Below are 26714 nucleotides of genomic sequence, written 5' to 3' on the forward strand. Positions count from 1 at the left end.
GACCCAGAGGGGAAAACCCTACAGGGGAGGCTGAGAGCCAGGGTGGCAGCACCTGGGCTGAGTGACCGCCATGTTGCCTGGCGGCAGGGCCTGCTGAGGAACAGGTGAGATGCCGGCCGCCCCCCAGTGCCCGTGGGACAGCAGCACCTCCACTAGTGTATCAAAATGGCCCCTGACCAGGGCCGGAGGCACAGAGAACCCCTTGCCCAGAGTGAGCACAGAGGAGGGAGGATTGAGGAGCAGGGAGCAGGCCTTCTGGTGAGAAAACTGTCCGCTGACCTCAGAGGGAATCCAGTCAGGGCCCTCATGGGAATCTCCACCAGCTCCATGTGGTGGCCACGCTGTTCGCTGGGAGGGACCCTCCACTGAGTCAGGGTCACTTCACAGCGGCCGGGTGTGCCCACAGAAGCCCGCCGGCTGAGCAGCCTGAAGCCGGCCTAGGAGCTGGGGTGATGGCTGCAGGGTCCACCCGCCTCCGTGAACTCCTGGGCTGCGGCCATGGAGCCCTGACAGCCCTCCAGCCTGAGTCAGCCTGTCCCCAGGGCAGGCCAGCGAGGTTTTCCCAGGGTGCCCATGGGGGGTGGGGTGGGAAGCATGGAGGGCTTCTGGGAAGAGATGACTCCCTCAGGCCAGAAGCTTCCCACCAATACCACAGCTAACTCAGAGTCTGTGACTCAGTGAAGAGTGCTTTCTCTGTGCGTGCGGGGTGATTTAATACTGCGTGAACCTCAAGATTAGGACCTATTACCAACCCCTGCTTTCACATGGGGCAACAGCTAAATTAAGTGACTTGCCTAAGAAAGGTAGTGAGTGGCCTGGGACCCACTCTTTCCAGCTCCATGCAAAGTTCCTGGTGGAAGTCTGTCTCTCTCTTTTCTTGCTCATATCTAATGTTTCCGTCTCTCTCTCTCTCTCACACACACACACAGAGCCCAATATACACTGAAGCTTGCAGCACTAACCCATGTTTACTTCCCAGCTTTGAAATCTCATACATCATTAGCTGATCAAACCGATTCCTTGATGACATTTTCCTGGAGGCTTGTGGGGCAGATATGGTATAAATGAGGATCACAAATAGTCTGGTGGCGAGCTAACAACGGTCTCATTTAGAATGCTTCTCCCATTTTGAAAACGATGCCTTGATTTCTTTTTAATGGCTGTAGCAATCCACAAAGTTTAGATCATTCATTTTTTAAAAAATTTTGATTTACTAGTGCCCTTTGTGCAAGAAATTGGGACTGTAGCACAAACTGTTACTTTGGGATTAAATAATGGCGGGAATAAAAATGATTGCTTCAGAGAAGCCTAAAATAAAGTACTTGGGTCCTGTTAACTGGCTTACTAGAGGCTACGCCCGGTTCTAGCGCTCTTGGATGGCATCCAAGCCCTGGTCACATCCACTCCTCATCCAGTTGGTGCTTTTTGCTGGAGACCCTTCCCTTGCACCCACCCCAACCCCCAGTTGAGGGGGATGGCAAGCTCATGGATCAGAAATGGATTCAAATCCTGGCTGGGATCTAACTCACTAAGTAATCCTGATCCTTTTGGCCTTGCTTCCTCATCTGTGAGATGGAATAATGCCCAGGAAGGTAGGTGGCAGTGTTCTGACCAGCAGCAGGACGTTCCCTGGAGACTTTAAGGAAACAACCAGACACCCACTTACCCAAGAGAGCTCATGTGAATTCTCTTCATCAGAAGGCTGGGGATGGAGCTAACAGACCCCAGGCATTGCCTTCAGCTCTGTAAGGCTGTGGAATATGTCAGGAGAGCCTCCTGGATCCAGCGCCCAGCCCAGTGTGACACACACATAGTGGGGCTCTGACAACTCAAAGCTTTGCCCCTATCTTTGGGCCACTGACGTGACTGCCCTGGGCCTCAGCCCCTGTATCTGTAATCGGAGGGGACTGACTACATCTGTAAGATGCCTTTCAACTCTTAAGGAAATGTTAAATACCCTGGATTCCTCAGCGTGTTGGATAAGTGAATTGTTTTCCACAGTCTTCTGGGTAGGGATGCTGAGCAATCACACCACATACTTGTTTGCAAAATCTGAGTCGAAAATAATTGAATTTGCCTGGCTTCTGTTTCATCTCACGGTTTGTGTGTAAACACTTCACATTTCCTGGATTTTTCTTTTACCTGGACCTACAACTGCTTCTGTAAAGTAGCTCCTGGCTTAGTCGAAGTGGGGACCACAACGAGAAGCATATAAATTGGTGGCCACTGCATGCTAAAAGCTAACTATTAATTTTGTTCAGTCCAGTTCTAGACAAAATTAAATTACCCTCTGGTATTTTCTCCTTTGAGTACCTCTCTTTCATCAAGCCTTCCTTTGCTCTGTCCAGCCCCATCTCAAGTCCTCGCCGCCATGTGTTCCAGACACAGACTTGTTTGTTGACTGTGGAAAGAAGAACAAATCCGTGCACCCTGCTAAGAACACACAACTCCTTTGTGGCAGAGATGGTTCATGCCCACCAAGTCCGCCAAGTGTTCTCCCACATTTCCCCCTCTCCCTGCATTCAGATCAGGGCCACGGGCTGACCAACGGACTGTGGATGGACGCAGCACGGTCACCTCGGTCGGGTCAGTTAGGAACAGTGTGAGTTCTCTCCACCATCACTGTGACTTGAGGTGGCAGGGCTGGCAAGATGGAAGCTGGGTCCCGGAGCCACTGTTAGGGGAAAGCCCCTAAGGAGAGCTGCCTGATTCGCATTATACCATGACGTAATGGAAAATAAAACTGCCTTAAGCTACTGAGATTTCGGGGTTTGTTACTTCAGCCTCGCCGAATCGAGCCCAAAACATCCCTTCCAGAGGTTATTTCCTGCTAAGAGAGGTTCTAGGAGAAATAACAATGCAAAACCCGAGGGAAAGGACTTCTCACAGTGGACCTAGGGATACTTGTCGTGATCAGTGCCACTGCAGCAGCATCTGTAGAAAAAGAGGACCAGCCTCAGCGAACCTTCTTGATACCACTGGTGTCGGGGCAGGAAGCGACACCGTATGCCTCCTTATGGTCTCGTGCTGCATGATGAATTTGGAAAGTCTCCGAAGAAGGGAGTTTTAAGACACTATTCCTTCAGGCAGAAAGTAACCAAGCCCAGCTTCTAGACAGAGGTAGAATGAGGGAACCAGTTTTCTAGAATGATCTTGAAAAAACAGTGACCTAGTGCCAGAGACAGAAATCCCTTTTCTTCCTCCTGTCTCACCTCATATTATCAGTTATTAAAACTGGGGCGCCTGGGTGGCTCGGTCAGTTAAGTGTCCAACTTCAGCTCGCGTGATGATCTCGCGGTTCGTGAGTTCGAGCCCCGAGTCGGGCTCTGTGCTGGCAGCTCGGAGCCTGAACCCTGCTTCAGACTCTGTGTTTCCCTCTCTCTCTGCCCCGCCCCCACTCTGTCTCACTCTCAAAAATGAACATTAAAGAAAATTAAAGATAAATAAAGTAAAACACCTGGTTGGCTCTCTCCAAAATCCCACAAGCACCAGAAAATTTGATAATTTGGATCTATTTAAGAATCCAGCGGAAACTTTTTGGAAACAGGATGAAATGACCATAATGTGCATCTGTCGAGTGAAGCTGGCCTGGTTCTGATGGCCTTGTGGGAAAACCTTCCTTCCTCCCTCCATAGAGACCCTCCCGGGCTTCCAGAGCACCATGGGTGGGGTTTTAAGAATTATTCAGCTGGGAGCAACTGTGGCCTAGGGAAGACACTCAGAAAGGAGGCAAAGTACTACCTTGGATCCTAACTCTAAGTTGAGGTGGGGTTTTTTTGTTTTTTTTTTTTTAATTTTTTTTTTTTTTTAACGTTTATTTATTTTTGAGACAGAGAGAGACAGAACATGAACGGGGGAGGGGCAGAGAGAGGGAGACACCGAATCCGAAACAGGCTCCAGGCTCGGAGCTGTCAGCACAGAGCCCGACGCGGGGCTCGAACTCACGGACCGCGAGATCATGACCTGAGCCGAAGTCGGACACTTAACCGACTGAACCACCCAGGCGCCCCGAGGTGTCTTTTTTTAAAGTGTCCCCCACCACATGACTCTTAAGAGTCGCAATCTGGCAAGGCATCATATCTGACTGCAGCTTCCTGAGGATGTCACTCCCTCCCCCAAACGCTCGTGACACGCACCAGAGGAGAGGATCCCCTCCTACCTCTGCCAGCGGCTTCCCCTGGGCTCCCTCCAACCGAGCCAGAGGGGGCTTCCAACGAGCCTACGGACACATCTAGGACCCAGAACCCACCTGATGAACCAAATACAGTCCCTTTGGGTCTGGCAGCACATGCCAGCCAAGTCCCAAACCAGTTTATTAGTTTAACCAAAAGGTAAACAGATGATGGAGCTGTAGAAAGACAAGCATGCGAGCAGCTGAAAGCATCACCCGGCTATCCACCGGGAAACAAATTTAAGACATTTCAAGTGGCATTAAATAAATGAGGCTATGTTTTATCTACTTGGAGTTTCCATCGTCTTTAAAAAAGGAAAAAATATATATATATATATTTTTTTACATTGCAGTATATAAATCTAGACTCTACATATACAGTACAATACATAGGGCGAGCACACGGCACAACACGTATGTCTTCATAGCCGCACCCTAAACTAGGCCAACAGTTCTGTATTTTGTGACCTTCGAACCCAGAAATTCAGGCTGAGGCTACATGTTCTCCAGTCTCCATGATGTCTAGCACCCCGGCCGTCTCTCCTCCAAGCACAGAAGCGCAAATCGGACGGGACGAGCCTTGCAAACAGAACAAAGTGCTTTTCAACTGGTTGAAACCGAGGCGCTCTTTATCATGCACAGTCTGCTCTCCTCGAAAGACCGAAGGGAAATTTGAGGCCTTCCCGGCTCATTCTTTGGTCCACTGCCACGAATCTCTAAACTTTCCCTGGTGTTTCTTGCAGATTTCATATGGCTATTTACATAACATAAATCTCACATAACCTTTGGGAGCTGTCTTTACAGGATTAGGACAAAGGGAAAAAAAAAGCTCCATTTTACAATCTATGCTTTATATCTGGGTTTGTTCTTTTTATTTTTAGAATAAAAACTGGAATTTTGAGAATTTTTTCTTAAAAAGGACATTCTGAAAGTGCTTCTTACACATGTTGATATCGCACATATGGCTTTTTGGTTCAAACCCCCAGCACAGCTCAGATTTGGAAGGGAGAGGGTGATGGTGTTACTAGAGACAAAAATGTCACTTAACAGTAACACTGTGATAGCAAGTGTGGGGACCTGAAAAAAAAAATGTTATTGATTCCATCTGGAAGAATGTACCTCATTAAGAAATGATTCAGATCATATACGTAGCCCCATTTCTTTCCCCATGACTAGGCACAGTAATGCTATAAAAGTTAGTGAGTAAAACAGGACACTGCTATCAGCAGGGAACATCTTCTGAGGGGCTATTAACAGAGCAGTCGCTGTTCTGAAATCTTTCACAGGCTCAAAATGATCAAATATAGTCAATCGCAGTAGGAATTTCTACACCTGAGGAATAAATTGCACGTAATATAGAGGTACTACAATCCAGATGGCAAAAGACTCCAGACATATAGTGTTACATGCAAAAGAAGGCAATCAGAAATGGCAATGAAGAAGTGGCATTCCGAGACAGGTAAGAGTCCAAACGAGTCCCCATCCTTTTGTGCTTTCTTTTCCGGCTGGTAAGTTACCAAAGAGCATGGCTACTTGTACAGTAATGATTGTGATATGTTCTTGAGCAGGGGGAACGGACACACAAGGCAGTTGCCAGAAACCAAAATGGGCTTGCGTTGGCTCCAGAGGTGTCACGGGGGCTGGACCAGTGGGTCCGATGGGCCTCCGATGCTCCTCTCGCCCTCCCTGGGGTCGCAGAAAGCGGCAGATGCGGGCAGAGGTCAAAAGCCACTGGCTCATCCAAACCCTTTCCAAAGTGGCCTTTCATTCAGCCGTGGCAGTTCCAGCCTCTGCAGATCTCTTCTGGTGGCACTTGATGGAGAAAGTCATTCTCTCCCTTATAGAAACAGTTTGGACTTCTTATAATACTGGCACAAAGGACACTCTGTATTCCTAGGATTGATTCCATTTACATGGAAGGTATGACACTAGGTTTTCAGTTCTTTCTATTTCCCTGTAAAAAGTGACCTCAACTTCCCAGGCCATTGTGCAAATTCATTTTCCCATAGTCCAGAATATCCCTAAGTCCCATATATATATATACACACATATATATATATATACACATATATGTGTATATATATATATATGTGTGTATATATATATATACACACACATACATACCAAATATGTGTACATATATATTTATTTATAAAAGTGGATAATTTTGCATTTCAGTCTCAAATAGGTCAAAGAGAATCAGTGAAACATTCATCCTTTTCATGTCAAACTCATCTCCGATTTCCCCCACGATGCCTGTCATAGTGCCTTCCACACCAGAGGTACTCAATAAATAGCTGTGGACTTCACCAATGATCCTCTAACACTGGATGGTCGTTGCAATCACCACGGCCTGTTCTCAGCCCCGCTCCGCCTTTGGCGAGCAAGGGACCATTGCTCCTTCAGAGGGTGATTTTGCTGTGCCTATTGCTCCAGCAGCCCCGTTTAGCTGTCCTGGGCAATGTCAAGCTGGTCCGGCTACGCAATTTCACTTGTTCTTCCATGGAGTTCTTTTTGCGTAAAATGAAGTCAAAGTTCACTTGGCTGTTCATGGCATAAAAGACATTGGCTGAGTCTGGGATCACCAGTTCTAAAGGAGAGAAGGAGAGAGAAGGCAGTCAGCTGGTGTAGGTCAGCCCAAGCACTGACAGTGGCAGGGGGGGAAATTTTGTCTGGCCACAAAGCAAGGACCATTGGTCCTTTGTCCTTGGAATGTGAACTGAACCAAACAATGACAACCACCCCCAAAATCAGTTCCAACCACTCCTCAATCCCAATTTTAAATTGAACTAAATGCTCAAATGCAGAATATTTTAGCTAGAAAAAAGTGCAGTAGAAAACAAAAGTGAAGAGACATTAAAACAAAGGGAAAGACACTCCCAGGATCACAGCTAGTCAACAGCAGAACTGGGCTAGAACCCAGGTATCCTTCCTCCCATTGTCCATTTTCTACTCCAGCATGCAACTTTTCTGAGACTGAGAGAATCCAATGACACGGGGCAGAAAAAAAAAATCTACAGCATTTTCCAGAACCTTCTACTTGGAATATTGAAATATTTTTTGAAGTAATCCCAAATCAAACCAGCTGAATACTAAACAGCATCTATATAAGAATGAGTACATCTGTAAATATTTAAACTGTTGTCTACTTCAATGATTCCCAAACAGACAGCTGCCATTTCTGAACAGGGACTATTCCAAGTATCATATGAAATTATCAAGCAAAGTTAGTTTAATTCATTTATATTTTTATTTATTTTTATTTTTTTATTTAAACAAATTTTTTTAATGTTTATTTATTTTTGAGAGACAGAGAGACAAAGACAGAGTGTGAGCCAGGGAGGGGCAGAGAGAGAGGGAGACACAGGATCCGAAGCAGGCTCCAGGCTCTGAGCTGTCAGCACAGAGCCCGATGTGGGGCTCAAACTCACAAACTGTGAGATCATACCTGACCAGAAGTCAGATGCTTCACCGACTGAGCCACCCAGGCGACCCAAATTCATTTATATTTTTAGAAGAAGATATATACTATTTAGCACTCAGGGGTAATGGGTATCTAAAAAAACAAACGGGAATAAAAGAGGTAAAATGGGCAATAGTGTTGGGGAGGCCATCACCAGAGGCATCTGATTGCAGAATGGATGCAGTCAAGCTTATGTTAACTTCAAACACCGAAATTTTATAGAGAGACCGATGCAATCAGGTTCTAAGTGACTCTAGTACATTTTGCACAAATGTCCCCATATTCCCGGGTCAGTAATAATTCACCTCACAACTACGGATCACTTAGCATACCTCCAAAGTACTTTGGGGCACATATTTCTTGTTACCCTCATAACTGTCCTGTGACGTATGAAGAATTAGTAGGGTACTGCCTCCTTTTCACTAATTAAGGACCAAGGCCCGAGGAGGTCAAGCAGCCCCCCAGCACCCCCCAAAGACCACCCAAGTGGTGGACAAAACTGGGCCCAGGATTCCTGGTTCTTCAAACCAACTGGTCTCACCTTAGCCTTGGTTCGTGGGCAACATGGTAAAACTCAAGAGATCACCTTGTAGGCTTAGAATTTTAACTGTAACCACAATAAAAGATATAATTGACAAGGGTTTGCCCCACAACTTAGGGGTCCGCTGAATGACTGAGAAAACTCCCAAGAGGTAATTGAAAAAGAATTTTCTCAGAGGCTATATACTTCATCTCTAGGAAAAAGTACTACTCTAATTTCAGCCACTCTTCTCGGCGCCCAAGATATAGCCTGGAGGATTTGCTGGTCAAATGGAGCGTGAACAGCTGCTCCCTTCTCATATTCCCAACTTTTAAAATTCTTCTTTTCGCTATACTTGGGGAACAAATGTGAATTGGGGGCACCTTGGTGGCTCAGTCGGTTGAGCATCCGACTTTGGTTCAGGTCACGTTGCCATGGTTTCTGAAATCGAGCCGCGCATCAGGATCTGTGCTGACAGCTTGGAGCCTGGAGCCGTCTTGGGATTCTGTCTCCCTCTCTCTCTGCCCCTCCCCCATTCATGCTCTCACACACTCTCTCTCTCTCTCTCTCTCTCTCTCTCAAAAATAAATACACATTAAAAAAAATGTGTGAATTGGTTAGTGTTGGGTCTGCCAGTAGATAGGGTTAATTTCAGTCAATTAACCACACTTGAAAAGAGACTTCTTATGACTGAGTTTCTACGATGTGACAGAGTACAGACAACTTACCTACCAGCTTGTTGTCTCCTCTCAACAAATACAACCCCAATTCAAACTGGCAAATAGATACATTCAGGGTAAGTATTTGTCCCCAGTTTTCCTAAAAGGAATTTCTGCCAACAATGGGTTCCTAGACATACTGAAGTATGTCTTTGCCTCAGTTCTTTGCCTCGGTAAGTGTGAGATAAAGAGCCTTCAGATTCTGGAGTTAGAAGCTTTTGCTACTTGAACATCAATCATGAATAAAGATAAACTGAAAGAGGGGCACCTGAGTGGCTCAGTTCCAACACCCGCTCAGGTCACAACCATGCGGTTCATGAGTTTGAGCTCCACATCTGGTTCTGTGCTGACCGCTCAGAGCCTGGCGCCTGCTTCAGATTCTGTGTCTCCCTCTCTCTCTGCCCATCCCCCACTTGTGCTCTCTCTCTCTCTCTCTCTCTCTCTCTCTCTCTCTCTAAAAAAGCATCAAAAATTTTTTAATAAGAAAAGATTAAAAGATAAACTGAAAGATAAACCTATAAGCCTCCCATGCATGATTAACTGAAATGAGAAATTATTCCAAGGACCGCTACATTATAGGTTCATATACAACCTAAACACACATTATTGGGTAAAGGAGGTGCGTGACCATCTCAAAGACCCAATAGGCCCTACCGCCCCTCACCTTCTGACACAGGGAGAGACCTCTTCCAAGAAGAATGCTTGATAAAAAGTTTATAGAGCATGCAGCAGCACCTGGGTGGCTCAGTTGTTAACGTTTCAGCTCAGGTCATAATCTCATGGTTCGTGAGTTCAAGCCTCGTGTCAGGCTCCGCACTAACAGCATGGAGTCTCATGGGAATTCTCTCTCTCCCCCTCTCTGCCCCTCCCCCCTTCTCTCTCTCAAAATAAATAAGTAAACTTAAAAAAAAGTTTATAGAGAATGGGCATGAGAATGCACAGCAAAACTGTAGGCAAAACAGGGTTTGTTGCGGGGGCGGCTTGAGATGCTTCATTCTACAAGTGAGATGACGTCAGGGTTCCCCACACAATTAAAAACCCCTATTTGATTCCATTAAAAAACCCCACCATATTCATTCTCTGACTTCTACACGGGTAACCTGCCACGAGAAGCGACGTGTGCCCACCTTTGTCCTCCGAGATGACCTGTACCAGCTCGTACTCCTCCGCTGGGTCCGAGTCCAGGTTGTGCTTCAGCATTGCCCTCTGGATCACGGCGGGGGTTTTATCCTGGCTTGTCAACTGGAAAGACAATGGATGGGTTTCTAAGTATTCGGCTTCATGAGAGCCCTCCTGACCCTCTTATTCTTGCTGCCTTGTGTCTTCCTGGGAGTAACTGCCCAGTGGAATGAGAACAGGACCAGGAGCCAGAAGCCCCGGGTTCTAGTTCTGGCTCCACCCTTAGTAGCCAAATGATGATGGGCCACTTACTCTCGCCATCACCTACTCCCTCAGTCAAGTGTCTTCCCTTAGTAAAACAGAACATGTTCCTTGCCTATCTCGTCCACACTGGTTGAGGTTCCAGTGGGGGGCAGAGTGGAATAAGAGGGTACTGTGCAAAACGCATAGCATTTTTGGTTCTGGGCTAAAATCATCCTTACCTGTTGAGCTACTGCTATGGCACCAGGTTACAACCTGGAGGTTACAAATGACCGCAGTTCTGCACAAGGATCATTTCAAAAAGCACAAGAGACTCCATGACCCAGCAATTTCACATGATCTCCCAGATCACTCCATGATCTCAGCAATCTAGGTATTGACCAGGAGAAATGAAAACCTATGTCTACAAAAGGACTTCTACACAAGTGTTCATAGCAGATTCACACCCGTAATAGCCCCCAGCTGGAATCAACCTGAACCGCCCTTGACAGGAGAGAACAGGGGAATGGACAGAGAGATTATAGTATATTTCTGCTAGAACACAACTTAGCAGTTATAAACTAAGAACTGACACATGCAACAATGTGGATGAATCTCAAAAGCATCATGTTGCACACACACAAAAAAAACCCAAACAAACAAAAAGCAAAAATAAAAAACTAGACACAAAAGATTACGTGGCACAGGAGACAATTCTTTGAAAAACAGGCAAAACTAATCTATGGCTTTAGAAAATTAACAATAACAAACCTTAACCTTCACTAGGGTTAAGGAGGGGAACTGATTGGAAGGGACACAAGGGAATTTTGGTGGGGGGATGAAAAATGTTCTTTATCTAGATTTGGGGTGATGGTTATACAGATACAGGTAACTATTAAAACCCAAAGAACTGAACACTTAAGATCTGTGTATGTAATTGCACATAAATTAGACTTCATTAAAAATCAGCTCCTAGGTGTTCAAAAATAATAAATCTACCATTTTTTAAGCCCAAGTAAAGCTTCTCCTCACCCCCAATTCTGACTTTCTCCCCTTTATCTCTGCACTTCAGCCAACTATTGGCAGGGTGCTTGGCGCAAGAGGAAAAGAGGTCTGACTTTTGTAACATCCGTTGAGTGATTTCTTTACATCAGAAAGAATGCACACACACACACACACACACACACACACACCCCACACAAATTATTGTTACTTAAAAATAAAAGCTGTTCTCACCAGGAGGTAAGAGGTGAGACAGCCAGTCAATCAATCAACCAATCAATTTAAAAAAATAAAAGAAGAAGAAGACAACTGATTTCCCCCAGGAAACTGTCTCTGAGAACTTGGAGATGGCAGGGCCTAGATGTCTCCCTCTGGTCCTGAAACAGCAGCTGGTACTTGTGATTCAATAAACAACACGCATTACAATGGGGTCCTTGTAAGCGACAAAGACCCTGTTCATTTGTCTATTACCAAAACATCCGGCATACTCCTTGACAAGGGAGAAATAGATGCACACAAAATTCTAAAAGCGGAAATATGTGTTTTGATAGCCTAAAAAAAAAATACTCCCACAGTTGGATTGAACTGGACCAGAAGCATGAAGTTAAAGAGAAAGGATCCCACTCTAACTGGGGGGGGGGGGGGGGGGGGTGGTGGGGGGGGTGGGAGAGTGGCAGATGTGGGGCTAAGGTGATTAACGTTGGGTTAAGTTGTCAACTTTAAACCTACCTAAGGAGAGAGCCAGGCTATCCTTATTTTCTTGACCTTAAACTTCCCCAAGTGTGTCCAGATGAGGATGGGATATGGCCAAGAGCTTTCCATGAGTGTTTATTACTCTGTCCCATCCAATGTACTGAGTGGAGTGAAGGGTCACAATCAGTATCAACAGCTCAGTCTGTTGACATACTGAACCAGCCCTGGTTGACATACTGAACCAGCCCTGTCCAGTAGATCTACATAATCTAGCAGACATATTAAAACAAGTTTTTCAAAAGGGAAATTAATTTTAATAACATACTTTATTTAATCCCTCACATCCAAAGTATGATTTCAGTATATAATCCATACAAAAATTACTAATGAGAAATTCTTTCTTTCTTTTGTACTAAATCTTCAAAATCTGGTATATATTTTACACTCACAGTACATCTCCATTTGGACTATTCCCATTTTAAATGCTCAATCGCCACATGTGGCTTGTGTACTGAATGGCACAGTATTGAATGACACTAGCGTGTCACCTTCATGTACCTTAAATAGAGAATGCAAAGAATTCCCTGTGCCTCTTCCCTGAGGTTAGCTTCCAGTACCGCAGGTTCGTCTGGACTATTTTTGAAAGAAAAGACTCCTGCAGCATGTAATCTTTTGTGTCTGGTTTCTTTAACGCAATGTGGCATTTTAGAGATCCATCCACGTGGCTGCATGTGTGCCACTTCCTAGCTTTTACTTCAGAGTCACTGCAGAGTTTTGAGGGGGGACTTCTCTGTCAGCATGTGTAAGAGAAGCCATGTGAAGAAGCCACACTGAAAATACGATAATAACACTGATGGCATGGCTTCTCGGTGGTTCTTTCACCATTCTCTCTCCCACTTGAGTTCTGTCTCTTCCTGCCCTCACTCCCTGTGTGACCCTGTCCACCCCGTGGGCTGGACGACTCCCAGAACCAGCCTGGCACCAGCCCAGGTTTCTGCCCATCTTCTAGACAATGTCAGCTGGATGTCCTACTGACCCCTCCAGTGTAAGCATTCCCCAAACCCTCCTCCTCCTCCAGTAGCTTGCATCTCACTTGGTAGGACCACCAACCACCAAGCTGCCTGGACAGCCTTTAGTTTTCCCTCTTCCTCATCCCCTCCAATGGTAACCCGAAGCTGATGACTAAACTAATGGATTCTACAATTCTACCTCATAAAAATCTTTCAAAAATCCACATGGTCTCCAGCCACATGACTGTCGTTCAAGCCCTCATCATCTTCTACATGGAATATGACAGCAGCTTCCTAACTCACTTCCTCACCTCCCACTACCCCCCACCAGAGCACTGTCTCCACAATGTCAGCTACTTTTCTAGTGAACAAATCTGATTGCTACTTAAAAGCCTTCAATGAGATGCTACTGCCTGTAGGACACAAACTCCCTCATGAGGGCTGGAGGCCCTTTACGACCTGGTCTGACCTCTATTAGAGAATATGGTAGATGTTGAATACTGCTTTATGATCTCCCTTTTGATCATAAGGTCCTCAAAGACAGAAACACCTCACTCGTCTCCCCATCCACAAAGCCTGGCCCCGTGACAAGCACACATCCAACGTTCAAGAAATCTTTTGTTGATTCTATGACTGCTTTAGGAAAGTTTTTCTTTGGAATGTTAGAAGACAGCATACAGGTCATGTTCAGAGCTGAGTTCATGAGCACTCCGTGTGCCCTCCAAGAAGGCAGGTGATAAAGATGGGAGATGGGACCCACTGCAAATGACAGCCTGCTCTTCAGTGCATGAAGTGGCCTATAAACGAAGAAGTCACTTCTGGGAAATACACACCCAAGGTCATTACCAGGAGACACCTGTATGTATTCCAAAAGCCTGCCATTAATTCAAGACAGTTTTGAGAGTGTGTCAGAAACATGATTTTTACAAGATGCTCAAAAAGGTCCATCTCATTTAATTTACAAACAGAGTTCCTTGTGGACTCAAACTGTATTTCCAGCTTGATCATTCACTTTACTAAGTTTGATTCCACATGACTAAAGGAGAAAGATTTGCCACCACGGAGCACACGGCTGAGAATGCATGGGAATTCATTATAAATCCAGGCATGTGGTTCCACGGGAAGACTTCCTAGAAGGCATGCAGGAGTGGCATCTTCCCTGGGATACAGTCATTCAGTTGTCCAAATTGACAGTTTTGAAAAAAGTAACACTGACCGGGATAAGTTTTAGCAATTTTTAAGATGTAAAAATTGTATTTTATGGCCACTGCTGATATGTAGATTTTTATATAAATATATTACTGGTGCATACGCAGGGAGTAATACCATGGTACATACTCATTTTGGGCAGATGCCTACATGATGCTAATATTGTACACACTTAGGGGTGTCGGTCCGAGGGCCTTACCATGATGCTCTTGTACATGTTGCCATTGTTGTCCTCTATACTGATGCGGATTATGCAGGTGTCTTCGTTCTGTTGGTTGTAAATGGGAGGCAGCACTGTCGAGGTAATGGATGTCACAGAGACGGAGCGCTTGTGGATTTTGGGGTTGTTGTTGCAGGATGGAGGGGAGGAGAGGGGGTTTATTAAGGACGACATCCCTGAGGAAGTTGTGTCCATGGAATGGATAGAGGAACATGATGAGGAAGACTCAGAGAGCTGGAAGAGTAAACACACCCCAGAAGAACACAGATTAGAACCTTGGCCAATGGCGCGCTTCACAATTTTCAAAGCAGAGGTAGATGCTGAGATGAATAAACTTCAATTACTTCCTCCACAACATCTCACAGCACACACACACACATCTTGTCACTGGGGTAAGTATCCTGTTGGCAGATGCCTATCAGTGACTCAGTACTTGCCCTCTACATCCAGGTGAGGACGGATGCAAGGCAGTTCTCAAAATTCCCATTTGCAGCTGCTTTTAAGGAAGTGACCAGCAGATGGCAGCAAATACCAGAAACTAGAGGCAATGTGGCCTCCAGGAGGAAGTCAGAAGCTTAACAAGGGCTGGAGGAAAGCCTTACTTACCAACAGCTTATCCAGTCCCATTGCCCTGAGTGGGAATGCTGCTTAACACGCCCACCACGATCTATTTTCTATCACAGATTTTGTAGCAGGAGAGAAAGGTCTATACTTGTCGAAGTTTCTAAGATAAGGACCACAGATTCTACAGCTCTGCGTGGAACATTAGGCCCCTGGAGATCACCGGGCCCCAATCGCTTTCTGCTGTGAGGAACCTTAATCCAGAGAGAAAAGTACTGGCAGCACCATCATGACATACTCCCCAGTTACCTGACTCCCAAGACCAGGTTCACACGACAAGCACATAGCCAAGGCCCAGTCTAAAGCTGATGAAAACGTGGTAAATGAACATAGTATACCACTACCTTGGTGATGTTTAGCACTGTGATGTGATGAGTTTGCATATATCTTATCTCACGTGGCTCTCCCAACTATCTTGTGAACAAAATGCAGAGCAGTATAAAGATAAGGGAAAAAAGATTCAGAGAAATGAGCGACTTTCTCAAGGGAACACAGCCTATGAGAAGCTCCATTACTTTCTACTTTTCTACTTTCTACTTTTAAGGAATGAGGTGCTTTTCCAATTAACTACAGTTACCATAAACTATGCAAGACTAATTACCAAAGAAACAGGATGCCCAAATTCATTAGGTTGTGTTAAAAAACAAAACAAAAAAAAACACCTAAATTGAATCACTTTAAATATCAATTCTTATTGTGGAAAATTACAAATAATTTCTCAGAATGAGTTAAGCTAAATTGTTATATATATTATATAACAAATATTTCAGAAGTCATTTAAAAAATAAGTAACCTACTTATGTCTTTTATACCTGTCTACTTTTCCAAGGAAAAAGCATACAGAAACTTAGCATTCTGATTATCTAGCTTCCAAGTAAAATGGGGTTTATCCTATTTTATTTCCTAAGGACTTCGTCTTCCTATAGCATAACTTTACATTAAATTCTACTATATGATTAGTTTCATTAGAGCCAGCAAGCTTATTTGACAACTCGGATATGTAGAAGTCTAACTGTGCTCTATAATATGGTTTAGTAACATTTTTTTGTCTATTTTCCCAAGTGAATCAACTTTGTGACTCAGTGTGAGGGCGAACTGATGGTGCATAATTTCAACAGCATCACTTTGCTTGAAGGTGCACCACACACAGTAGCCAAGAGGGTCCACTGTCCAGTTACTAGTTCAATTTTTTCACCTCCCTTTTCCTCTGTATGAATCCCCTTTCTTTCTGTTAGATTTTCCATAATTTTAATGACACTTAGGATTAAGATAAAGCTTTGAAGACGCCTGAGTTGCAGAAGCTCTAAACGGACCACCTGATGACTCCCCCTAAGGTCTTACTGAGAATTTGCCATGAGGAGCAAGTGTGAAAATAAATGTTTAGAAACCATGATTGGGGGATGAAGTGACAGGAATGCTAAGTACACTTCACTGAACAGAGCAATCTCATAGAGCGCCACTGTGGAAGGCACGCGGGACACCTGAGGCTCAGGATCCAGAGTAGGGAGAGGCTGTGGAGGTCATCCAGGACCCGCTCTGCAGGGAGCGGGGGCACCAAGGCCTTTCCAGGTGACATTCAAGGATACTACAGCCCAGCGTGTGCGTGCATCCAAGTCAATGATTCAGCTTTAAACCGACAGAAATTCGTGCCTCTGAGGACGGTTCACCTGACTTGTGCAAGAAATTAAAGCACCCGTGTGATAAGAGAGGAGGCAAGGAATGTGCAAATGACACACACTTGGGCTGGCTACTGTGTAGTTTTAAGAGGGATGATCTGGACCTTTGCACGTGTCCAGTGCACCAACAGGCATAAAGGTGATTCCACCCCCTTCCTGGACAGCGTGTGATATACCTCTATTGTCACTTGTATGATGTCCACCATCAGAAAATGGGGCCACAAAGAATTAGACCCTGTCTAAAGGTGAAGAATGACACTTCACTCCAGATTTTGACAACTTCAAAGCTGCACCTCAAGCCATGGAGAATGATTACATCTCCGGTTTCAAAAATATGCATGGGAAAATGGAGAACAGACTCAAAGGTGTTTGCAGAGCTTTTCCTTCAATATCCGGAGGATGTGCCTCCGGATTTCAACATAGAAAGGTAACATCCAGCTGGGGCAGCACCTGAGACATCTCAGCCCCATGAGTCCTGAGTAGGACATCCATCCTAGATCGGCCACATTGTGACAAGGTCACTTGAGGGTTCCTCTACTGCTGCTGTTGTTGACAACACAATGTGAAACTGCACACTGATCCCCTTATAGAATGGCAGAAAAAAACAAAATGGGGGAATTCTTACCAACACTCTACCTCACTTGCTTACGCTTAAGCTAAGGGGCTAACAGTCGCTTACACAGCAAGTCTGGCTGGCCAAAAATCTCCCCCAAATGGTGCAAATGCTAGCCACATCACAGTTGATGTTTCTAATTCAAGCTTCTTCACCAACAGATTAAAGCAGATGTGTACAGAAGATTAAGACAAATCTTGTTCTTGTTGTTGGTGTTGCTATTTTTATTTCTTTACGAAGCCATGGAAAATGGAAACTCTATGGGAATTCTTTTATCACCTCTCAAAGTATACAATGGTAGATTGTATACTTGCTACCAATTCCTTACGCCCCTCTGAATCCATGTCCTTTGTTTGTCCCGTGACTCCACAGTTCCTCCCATTAGAAGGAGTCCCCTGCCTCACTTATTTACGTGAGATTTGGCCACATGATTTGCTTTGGGCAATAAAATGTTGGTATTATGACCAAAGTAAAGGCTTGATACCCACCTATGGGGCTGGACTTGCTCTCTTGCTCATTTGTCTTAGCTTACTAACAATATGCCCCGGACAGCCTCACTATGCCAAGAAGAATGAGAGGAGCAGACCTGGACCAAACCCATGACCTAGGGCCAAGCCCAATGCACATCAGCCAACCAGCAGATACATGACAGAGAATAAATGGCTGTTGTTTTAAGTACTGAGTTTTGGAGTGGTTTGCTATGTAACATTATTGCGGTAAAAGCATGGCAAAGACGAAGTATGACACCAAGAGACAAGGCTGATACATCTCTGTCTCTTGACTTTGCGCTCCTTCTAAGAAAATCCTCTGAGTCCTAAATAAAGTATACCTCATGTTACAGGCCACAGTCCTTCAGTCACCTTTGGATCCAAGACAATGTTTCAAAGGCCAGATGAATACACCAATATGCTCACTATTTTTGGACCAGTTTCTATGAGAAATGGGTCCCTAGATTGAACTCTACTTTGACAGCTCCTATAAACATGAATTTCAAACTACTGTACAGTGATACACTTGAAAACAGACATTCTTGTGTGGCAACCACTAAACTACGTCAGGTGTCTACATTAGGACTTATGGGAAAGGAATGAGGGAATACCTTTTTTTGAGGCTCATCCGGTGTGTCCATGGGGGTGATAGAGCCCTCCTCGGCCTCTGAGTGGTTTGACTCGCAGGACGACACGCTGACAGAGTCCATGCTTTCACCAGAGCTCCCACTGGCAGTGGACTTAGGCTGCTCTTTGGTGGGAGTGCTACTGGTAATCATGTCCGACCCCAGAAACAGTCTGCAGAACACATAAGGCCAGGCAGTTGTTTACAAATATGGAATCCATGATTTAGCAATAGTTTGTGCTAATTAACCCCTTGATTGTTTTGTCAATCTTGCATGCCCTGGCATGACTGGAAAACATTTCCTATAAAGTGTCTAATAGATCACAGTAAACATCTCATCTGAATAGGTCATTTCCAACCTCAAAGAACACACAGATTGCTTAGCTGAATGAGAGGCCATATTAATCTGAGGTCTTTCACTTTTCCAAAGAAGACATTCAGATGGCCAACAGACACATGAAAAGATGCCCGATGTCACTCCTCATCGGGGAAATACAAATCAAAACCACACCGAAATACCACCTCACACCAGTCAGAGTGGCTAAAATGAACAAATCAGGAGACTGTAGATGCTGGCGAGGATGTGAAGAAACAGGAACCCTCGTGCACTGTTGGTGGGAATGCAAACTGGTGCAGCTGCTCTGGAAAACAGTGAGGAAGTTCCTCAAAAAATTAAAAATAGGTCTACCCTATGACCCAGCACTGCTAGGAATTTACCCAAGGGATACAAGAGTGCTGATGCATAGGGGCGCTTGTACCACAATGTTTATAGCAGCACTTTCAACAATAGCCAAATTATGGAAAGAGCCTAAATGTCCATCAACTGATGAATGAATAAAAACTCTTTTTAAAGTTGAGCTTGCAATACAGTAAGGAAAATCCCTACAGGCCATAAATGAAAAGGGAACTGAAAACCAGAAGTATGTGAGCTAACTCTGCAGCTGCTCTGGGTGGGGAGTGGGAGGTACCAATCTGGGGGAGCTAGGGACACAGGTTGTAACACACATACAGACCCAAAGATGAGGGCCTCTGTTTATATAAGGTGGGGAGTTGAAATTGAAATCCCTTATAGAGCCAAGACCTTCAAAGAGCTATACCCTTAGTAAAAAGACGGACAAGACCTGCAAAGAGCTATACCCTTAGTAAAAAGACAGGCTAGAAAAATGTCTTCCTACTGGCACGGGAAGACAACAAGGAAGCTTATCTGTCTTGGCCTGAGCTTGGGTGAAAGAAAAATGTCTCCCCTAAAATCATGTGTTATCTTGGCCAGCACCTCACTCAACTTTGCTACCTATGCTATACTTTGCTACCTATACTTCTGTGCAAATCAGAATTAAAAAACATTTCTAGAGGAATACACCTTCAACCCAGGATGTAGAGGATTTTCTGATAAAGATGAGCTTATAATACAACATTACAAAAACATACAAGGAAATATCCCACCCAAAGGGAGTCAACAAACATTAGACTCTTGAGAACTTCAGATACAAGAACTGACAGAAAGAAACTAATACTTTATTCATTCATTTGACAAATGTTTGAGTGTCTACCACAGACCAGGCTATAAAATAAATATGTTTAAAATATTACAGACATAAGAAAAAAGGTTGAAAACAGGAGAGAAGAACAGGACATCCTGACAAATGAACAGGAAGACAATTTGAAAAAAAAAATTCGCTTCTAGACTAAAAAATTCAGTGATTTAAAATAAAAACTCAGTGGAAGGATTAAAAAACTGTTTAAGAGAAGCACTGAAAACAAGATGACAGATCTGAAGAAAATTTTAAGAAATCAGCATCAAAATATAAAGACATGGAAAATAAGAAAGGTTAAAAGATGGAGAGTGGAACAAGAAATGTTGACGTGTGTAAGAAGAATTCCAAGAGAAGACAATGAAGAGAATGGAAGAGTGACCTTATCTGAAGAGATGGTGGGTGAGAAGATTCCAGAACTAATGAACTGCATGAATGGTGGGTGAGAAGATTCCAGAACTAATGAACTGCATGAATTTTTAGATCCAGGAACTACATCTTGAATAGAATAAATAAGACTCAATCCTCACTCAAACTGTCTAATGGTATATCAAAGACAAAAGAAGTTCTTAAAAGCAATGGCGGGGGGGGGGGGGCAGGGGGGAGGGGATGGGCATAATACAAAGGAATGGTAAATAGATAGCAGACATCTCAAAAGCAAACGGCAGAAGTGAGAAGACCTGGAATACTGTCTTCAAAGTGCTGAGTGAAAATAACGGTCGTCCTTGAATTCCATACCCAGCTAACAGAATTCTGAGAGTGAGCACAAAATAAAGACTTTCTCAGACAAAGACGGAGAGGGTTCACATTAACAGACAACATGAAAAAGAGTAAAAGGAGGGAAGGGTAAGATGCAAGAAGGAAAGGCATGTAAAGAAACTAGCAAATGCAGCCAAGCCCAACAAGCACTGACTGGACAAAATAACAAGAGTAGAACCACTGAGCCTGATTTTTCATTAAATATTTCAGGAATTATAAGCTCAAATTCTAAGACCTGAAGCATGTCTTAGTTCAGTCTCATCTCTGACCCACCACCTCTTGCCCCATTTTCCATGTCACTTCCTTTCTTGGACCTCCAAGCCTTACTGGCGCTCCAGGGGAAAGCACTAAACTCTGACCACAATTTTCAGGGGAAAAAGCAATGCCACTGTCGTACACCCCCGTGATTACGAGGTAGACCTTTGAAGGCTGTAGACTAGTGGTCCGCAGCCCGTCATCTGAGAATCTAGCTTTGAACGACACTGTTCAAAGACTAAAGGTTCTTCCATTTGCACAATTCCATGAGGTCATTTCTGCTTTACAAAGGGTAACTCTAGCTCAATACTAGGCATCTCTGACCTTCAGATCAAGCACACCTTCCCTTATGGCTTCAAAATTCTTTCCAATCTCTTTGGAAAATGGATCATTAAATGTGGGGAGAGCAAAGAGTACATTTTCCACATTTTAAAAAATGCTAAGATCATAAAATATTTTGGAAATCGATGGCATAGAATCACCCTTATATGTACAAGAAATACGAAGGGTGACCATGTGGCCTGTTTTATTCATGATAAATGTTCAAACTCAGATACCGAAGGTTTTAACTCAAGCATCTTGGCAAGATTTCACCAAGGAGAGAATGTACTCCGTGTCTACCACACTTCATGCACGGCACTGCACCCTCACAGTCCTCTTACATGAAACTTCAGATTTTCATGAAAATATCTCTGCAGAGTTTGTGCATGTGTCAGACTTGGTGCAAAGAGAGGACCCAGGGGTGCTAGAGCACCCGGCACAATAAATATGGATAGCTGGGTTGGAGAGAAGTAGTGGGAAGCAGTTATATCAAAATGCATCTACAGTGGCTACTGCCTGAGGACAGGGAAGGAAAAGCAAGGGGGTAAAGGCATTAGCACTTAGGGCTACCTGGGGTGCCTGGGTGGCTCAGTCAGTTAAGTGTCTGACATCAGCTCAGGTCATGATCTCACGCTTCGTGAGTTCAAGCCCTGCATCGGGCTCTCTGCTGTCTACATGGAGCCTGCTTCAGATCCTCTGTCCCCCTCTCTCTATGCCTCTCCTCTGTTCATTATCTCTCTGTGTGTCTCAACATAAATGAATGAACTTCCAAAACAGAAAATAAAAAAAGGACTAGATGTACCTGTGCAGACCTCTGACTGCCATAGCAGGTCCAGAAATTTCCAATTATTTCTCATGCGGAAGACCATCAAGATGCCTGGCACCCCTGGCCTCACCTCCTGAGGAGTCTGATTCCCTGTGTAGGTGTCCATCTTACCAACTGACAAGGCTTGGTCAGGTCCTCGGGTTACCTCACAAAAGAGTTCATTCTCCTCCAGGATTGCAGCCATGAAAAGATAGCAAGACGCTATGGAAACTCTACAGGGGACAACCCACGAGCTCAGAAATCTAGTGTTCAGGAGGGCCAGGGGGGGCATCTGGACAGAGGTTTGGCAAGACATCAAGACTACCTTCAAAATGCTTTCAATAAAATCACATGTCCCATTGTAATCTTTAGATGTCACCTGATATCAGGTGCCTGAGCAGCTTCATTAGTGGGAGACCATGCCACCCACACCAGTAAGCACCTGCACATGTTAATTGGAAACATGACAATACCCAAGTTCATGTGCCATCCTTGCCTCCATGTATCACTGGGGATCACCGAGGTAGGTGGATAGACAGTGCTGGGAAGTAGCAAGCGTCATTAGTGGGAGACCATGCCACCCACACCAGTAAGCACCTGCACATGTTAATTGGAAACATGACAATACCCAAGTTCATGTGCCATCCTTGCCTCCATGTCTCACTGGGGATCACCGAGGTAGGTGGATAGACAGTGCTGGAAAGTAGCAACAACCCACAGAAACAGTCAGAATCCTGACCAAAAAAAAGACTAAAAAAGACAGTAACAGAAAGTTGTTTCATGAAAAAATAACAGTGGCTCTCCAGGTACCCTTTGAGAGCGAGGCAGTGTTTGAGAAGCATTACAACCCCACCAGTCGTGCACCAACCCACTGAGATGAACATTACTATTCTGGTCTCACAAATGATGACACAGAAGTTCACACAACAGATAAGAGGTGGAAAGTTGGGATCTGTCAGGTCAGCATGGCTCCCAGGCCACCCTGCCACCAAAAAAAAACCCCCCAAAAAACTGTCCAATATGCCCTAGTCGTTGTTCTTGCTCGTCCCTGGCAATGCGGACTGTGACACCCAGGGGATCAGACACAGGTATAGGTCTTCAAAGGCAAGAGCAAATTTATTAATCAAATGACAACCCTTGTTTCCTGGCACTGACCTCTTTGGCTTTCGTTTGATTCGTTAGCCTGATGTCTCTCGGAGTCTAACGTCTGAGAGATCAACTTGGTGACACAGACTAGATCCTCTATGGCTCTTCTGTAAAAATGGCTACCATCAAAGCACGGGGGCTAATTAAGCTAACAGTTTCTCATTCTTTCCTCCCACCCTCCGCACCCTTTCCCTCTGCCTTGTCCTCCTTCCCTCATCTTCTTCCTCCTCCACTTTTTACCTCCTGCCCCATCTTTCCTTCCTCTCTTCCTTCACGAAGTATTTTTCCCATGGGCAGTATAGTAAAAAGGTATCTTGGCTCTATGGCCAAATCTTGAGTTTGAATCCAGATCTTCCAATAACTAACACACTATTTATCCCGTCTGTGCCTTACTTTCCTGGTCTATAAAGTTGGCATAACAATAGGACCTACCACTTAGGTTATTTTGTGGGTTGGATGAAAAATACCTGTATTGTCCTTAAAACAGTGTTGGCCCATGGCTCAGTTTATTCATTCAATAAATATTTATTAATTATCTACTACGTGCCAGGCACCATTCTAGGTTCCGGGGAGACAGCAAGGAGCAGAAACCAGACATATGTGCCTGCCTTCGTGGACTCTGCATTGGAGATAATCAACAGACACATACAGCAAACAGTATGTCACATGGAGGTAAAGGCAGTGGAGAAATTCAAAGCAGGCGAAGGTGATAGAGTGTGCCACGGGAGGTAAGGCAGATGGGGCATGGTATTAAGTAAGGTGGTTGGCAGAAGGCTGAGAAGGTGATGTTTCAGCAAGCATCTGAAGGGAGTGAGTGAGTGAGTCATTTGGCTATTTGGGGAGCAGTGTTCTGAGCAGAAGAAACGGCACGCCTAGCGTGTTCAGGGAGGTGTGGGTGGCTGGAAAGCAGAGGAGAGTGAGCAGAAAAAGATGAGGACAGACAGTTAAGGGACAGGCAGGGCTGGGATGACACGGCAGTCTCTGAAGGGTCGTGAGGGCCACTGTAAGGACGCCTGATTTTCCTCAAAGGGAGACAGGAGTTATGAACTTGGCTATGGAGTGCCTCCTGCATGCGTGGCACTGAGCTGGGCAAATAGCCACGAGTGCGATGGACAAGGGTCCCGCTCTCCAGCGGCTTACGTTCCGCCACAGGAAGCAGCCAGTGTGACCGAGAGTGATGGGGGAAGGCAGCGGCATCAGAGAGGGCTCTCTCTCAGGAGCAAACGCTGTTGCCCATATCTGAAGGGGCCAGCCACAGAGAACGAGCACGCCAGGCCACGGGAACATCTGGTGCAAAGGCCCTGAAGCAAGAACGAGCCTGGTGTGGTTGGCAGATGGCTAGAAGCTGGGCATGGCTGGGTCTCAGCGAACAAGGGGGCAGGTCGGATGAGAGGAAGGTGGTCAAGAAGGTTGGGGGAAGATCACGAGAGTCCTCCTAAGCCACGATAAGGAGTCTGGGTGCTATCTTACAATAAAAGCATCAGAGGTTTTTAAGCAAGGAAGCGGTACAATCTGGTGTGTGTTTTATGCGAATACCAGACTATTTGGTGGAGAATGGACTGTTGAGGCAAGGCTGGGGCCAGAAGCCAGTAAGGATGTTGTGGGAGTGGTCCAGGTAGGAGATGATGGTCGTCCATACCAGAGAGAACAGTGGAGAAGAAGGAATCGATTTAGAACATGTACTCGGTTCATGACAGAAAGATTAACAGGTGAGTGAACTGCTCTTCACTTCCGCCCTGGCTCAGGGCTGCGGTACTGAACATCCTGTCCCTTCTCTGATGAGACCCTCTGGGACCCGCGGGTGACACTCACAGGCTGAGCCTCTTCACCATGCTCTTCCGAGGCTTGGGAGAGGTGGCACTGGCGTCAGCAGCCGCTTCGATCTCGCAGGACAGGGCGTAGCTGGGGAAGAAGAAGGGAGCTTGTGAGGTCAGAGCCTGAGAACTGACAAAGCGACGGAAGTGCACACGGTCTGCCCGTTTTGTTTTAGAGGAAGTCTCTGACCGTTCAAGGTAAAGGTACACACCATGTTGTTCCCCCACCAATCTCAGAGGGTGTGGACTTCATGGCCAAGTTTTAAAAATTTATATGTGTGCTTCCTCCTCTCACCCCCACCCTGGCCTATGGACCGAGGCTGTTTAGTGCCGCATGCCTCGGAGAGGGACTGTGTGCTCTGGCAGCGTTGAAGGCTGACTCCACTGCTTCCTGATCATTCTCATCCCGCTACTAAGCCAGGGGGAGAATTACTTCTTGTCTGGTACCCTCCCCTCATCACTTCGTGTGTGTGTGTGTGTGCACGTGCTCAACTCTTTGTCTAAGAGAAATGAAAGAAGAGACTTTTGTAAACTATTTAATCTTTAACGAACAGAGGCAGTTATATTATTGGTAAAGATATGTTAAATATGGTTTTTAAGTGCTGAAACAGCCTAAATTAAGAACGCTCCAAATTCGGACATCTATGTGCCAGGCAGATGTATGTAACTTCCATAAGCACAAGAGGAATTTATATATGACTCGAAATGTCTTTTATGAAAGCTTGTACTTGGTTCTGGGTACGTGAGGAAGGGTCAGTGTGGTAAACAGTAGCTCAGTAAGTCGTTAATTATGTGTACTTTTTTTAAACCTAAGGATGCATCCAGGTATTTGCTCATATGCAGGTATTCATCGATAAAGGAATTTTTCAAATATTAGCTTAAGCTCTAGAGGTGGTTATAAATCTGACAGAAAAAATAGGATATGTTTAGCAAGATTCTTCTAACCACTAAAAAGTCAATTATTACAATTAACAAAAAGTTAATTGTTAGAGCTGATATTGTGGGCCTAGACTTTCCGATCCAGACCACCAGCCATGATATGTACGTCCCCTACGTGAGAAGGACGTACACATAGAGAGAAAATTAACTCATACAAACTGATCATCAGAGCAGAAATGTAAAGAGAGGCAGTAACTGCTTTATTTTCTACATGGCAAAGAAAAAAAATCTTCACCAACCAATGAGCACTGAATCATAGGTTTTAATGTAACAGGGATTACAAAGGACCTCAAATAATCTATCTTCCAAATGAGGAAACTGAGGGATACAGAGGTTATGTGATTTGCCCAACCATTATGCAACCACCTGATGAGTCTAGGTTGGAGAGTCAAGAAGACTGGAGTTTAAATCCAAACTCCATCACTGACTAGTTGAGTTATTCTCTGAATCTCAATGTCCTCATTGGCCAAATACTTATTTTGCTTTCAGTTTTGCTCTCCCTGATGGTAAACTTTCAAGGATATCTCCCAGTCTACAGCAGGGGTCAGCAAATATTTTCTGTAAAGGACCAGATAGTAAGTGTTTTAGGCTTTGCGGGCTATACGGTCTCTCTCCCACCTAATTAGCTGCCTTTAAAGCATGAAAGCAACCATAAATAAGATGTCAATGAATGGGCTGTATTCCAATAAAACTTTATTTACGAATACTAAAACTTAGATGTCAAACAATTGTCCATGTTACAATATTCCCCTTT

General features: G+C 44.8%; 1 protein-coding gene across 2 annotated transcripts in view; it reads right to left on the reverse strand.

The window, feature by feature from the left end:
- Positions 1-4295: 4295 nt before the first annotated feature.
- The window catches only part of RGL1 (ral guanine nucleotide dissociation stimulator like 1), a 259235-nt gene continuing 236816 nt past the window's right edge, over positions 4296-26714 (reverse strand). For both annotated transcript variants that reach the window (XM_047840099.1, XM_047840100.1), the window contains 5 exons: positions 25020-25109; positions 18376-18562; positions 14346-14600; positions 10001-10115; positions 4296-6761 (listed from right to left, as the gene is read on the reverse strand). In XM_047840099.1, coding sequence (XP_047696055.1) covers positions 6574-6761; positions 10001-10115; positions 14346-14600; positions 18376-18562; positions 25020-25109 — 835 coding nt within the window. In that variant the 3' untranslated portion in view covers positions 4296-6573. The remainder of the gene's footprint in view (positions 6762-10000; positions 10116-14345; positions 14601-18375; positions 18563-25019; positions 25110-26714) is intronic.

The sequence above is a fragment of the Prionailurus viverrinus genome, chromosome F1 (assembly GCF_022837055.1).
Source record: "Prionailurus viverrinus isolate Anna chromosome F1, UM_Priviv_1.0, whole genome shotgun sequence".
NCBI classification, from domain to species: domain Eukaryota; kingdom Metazoa; phylum Chordata; class Mammalia; order Carnivora; family Felidae; genus Prionailurus; species Prionailurus viverrinus.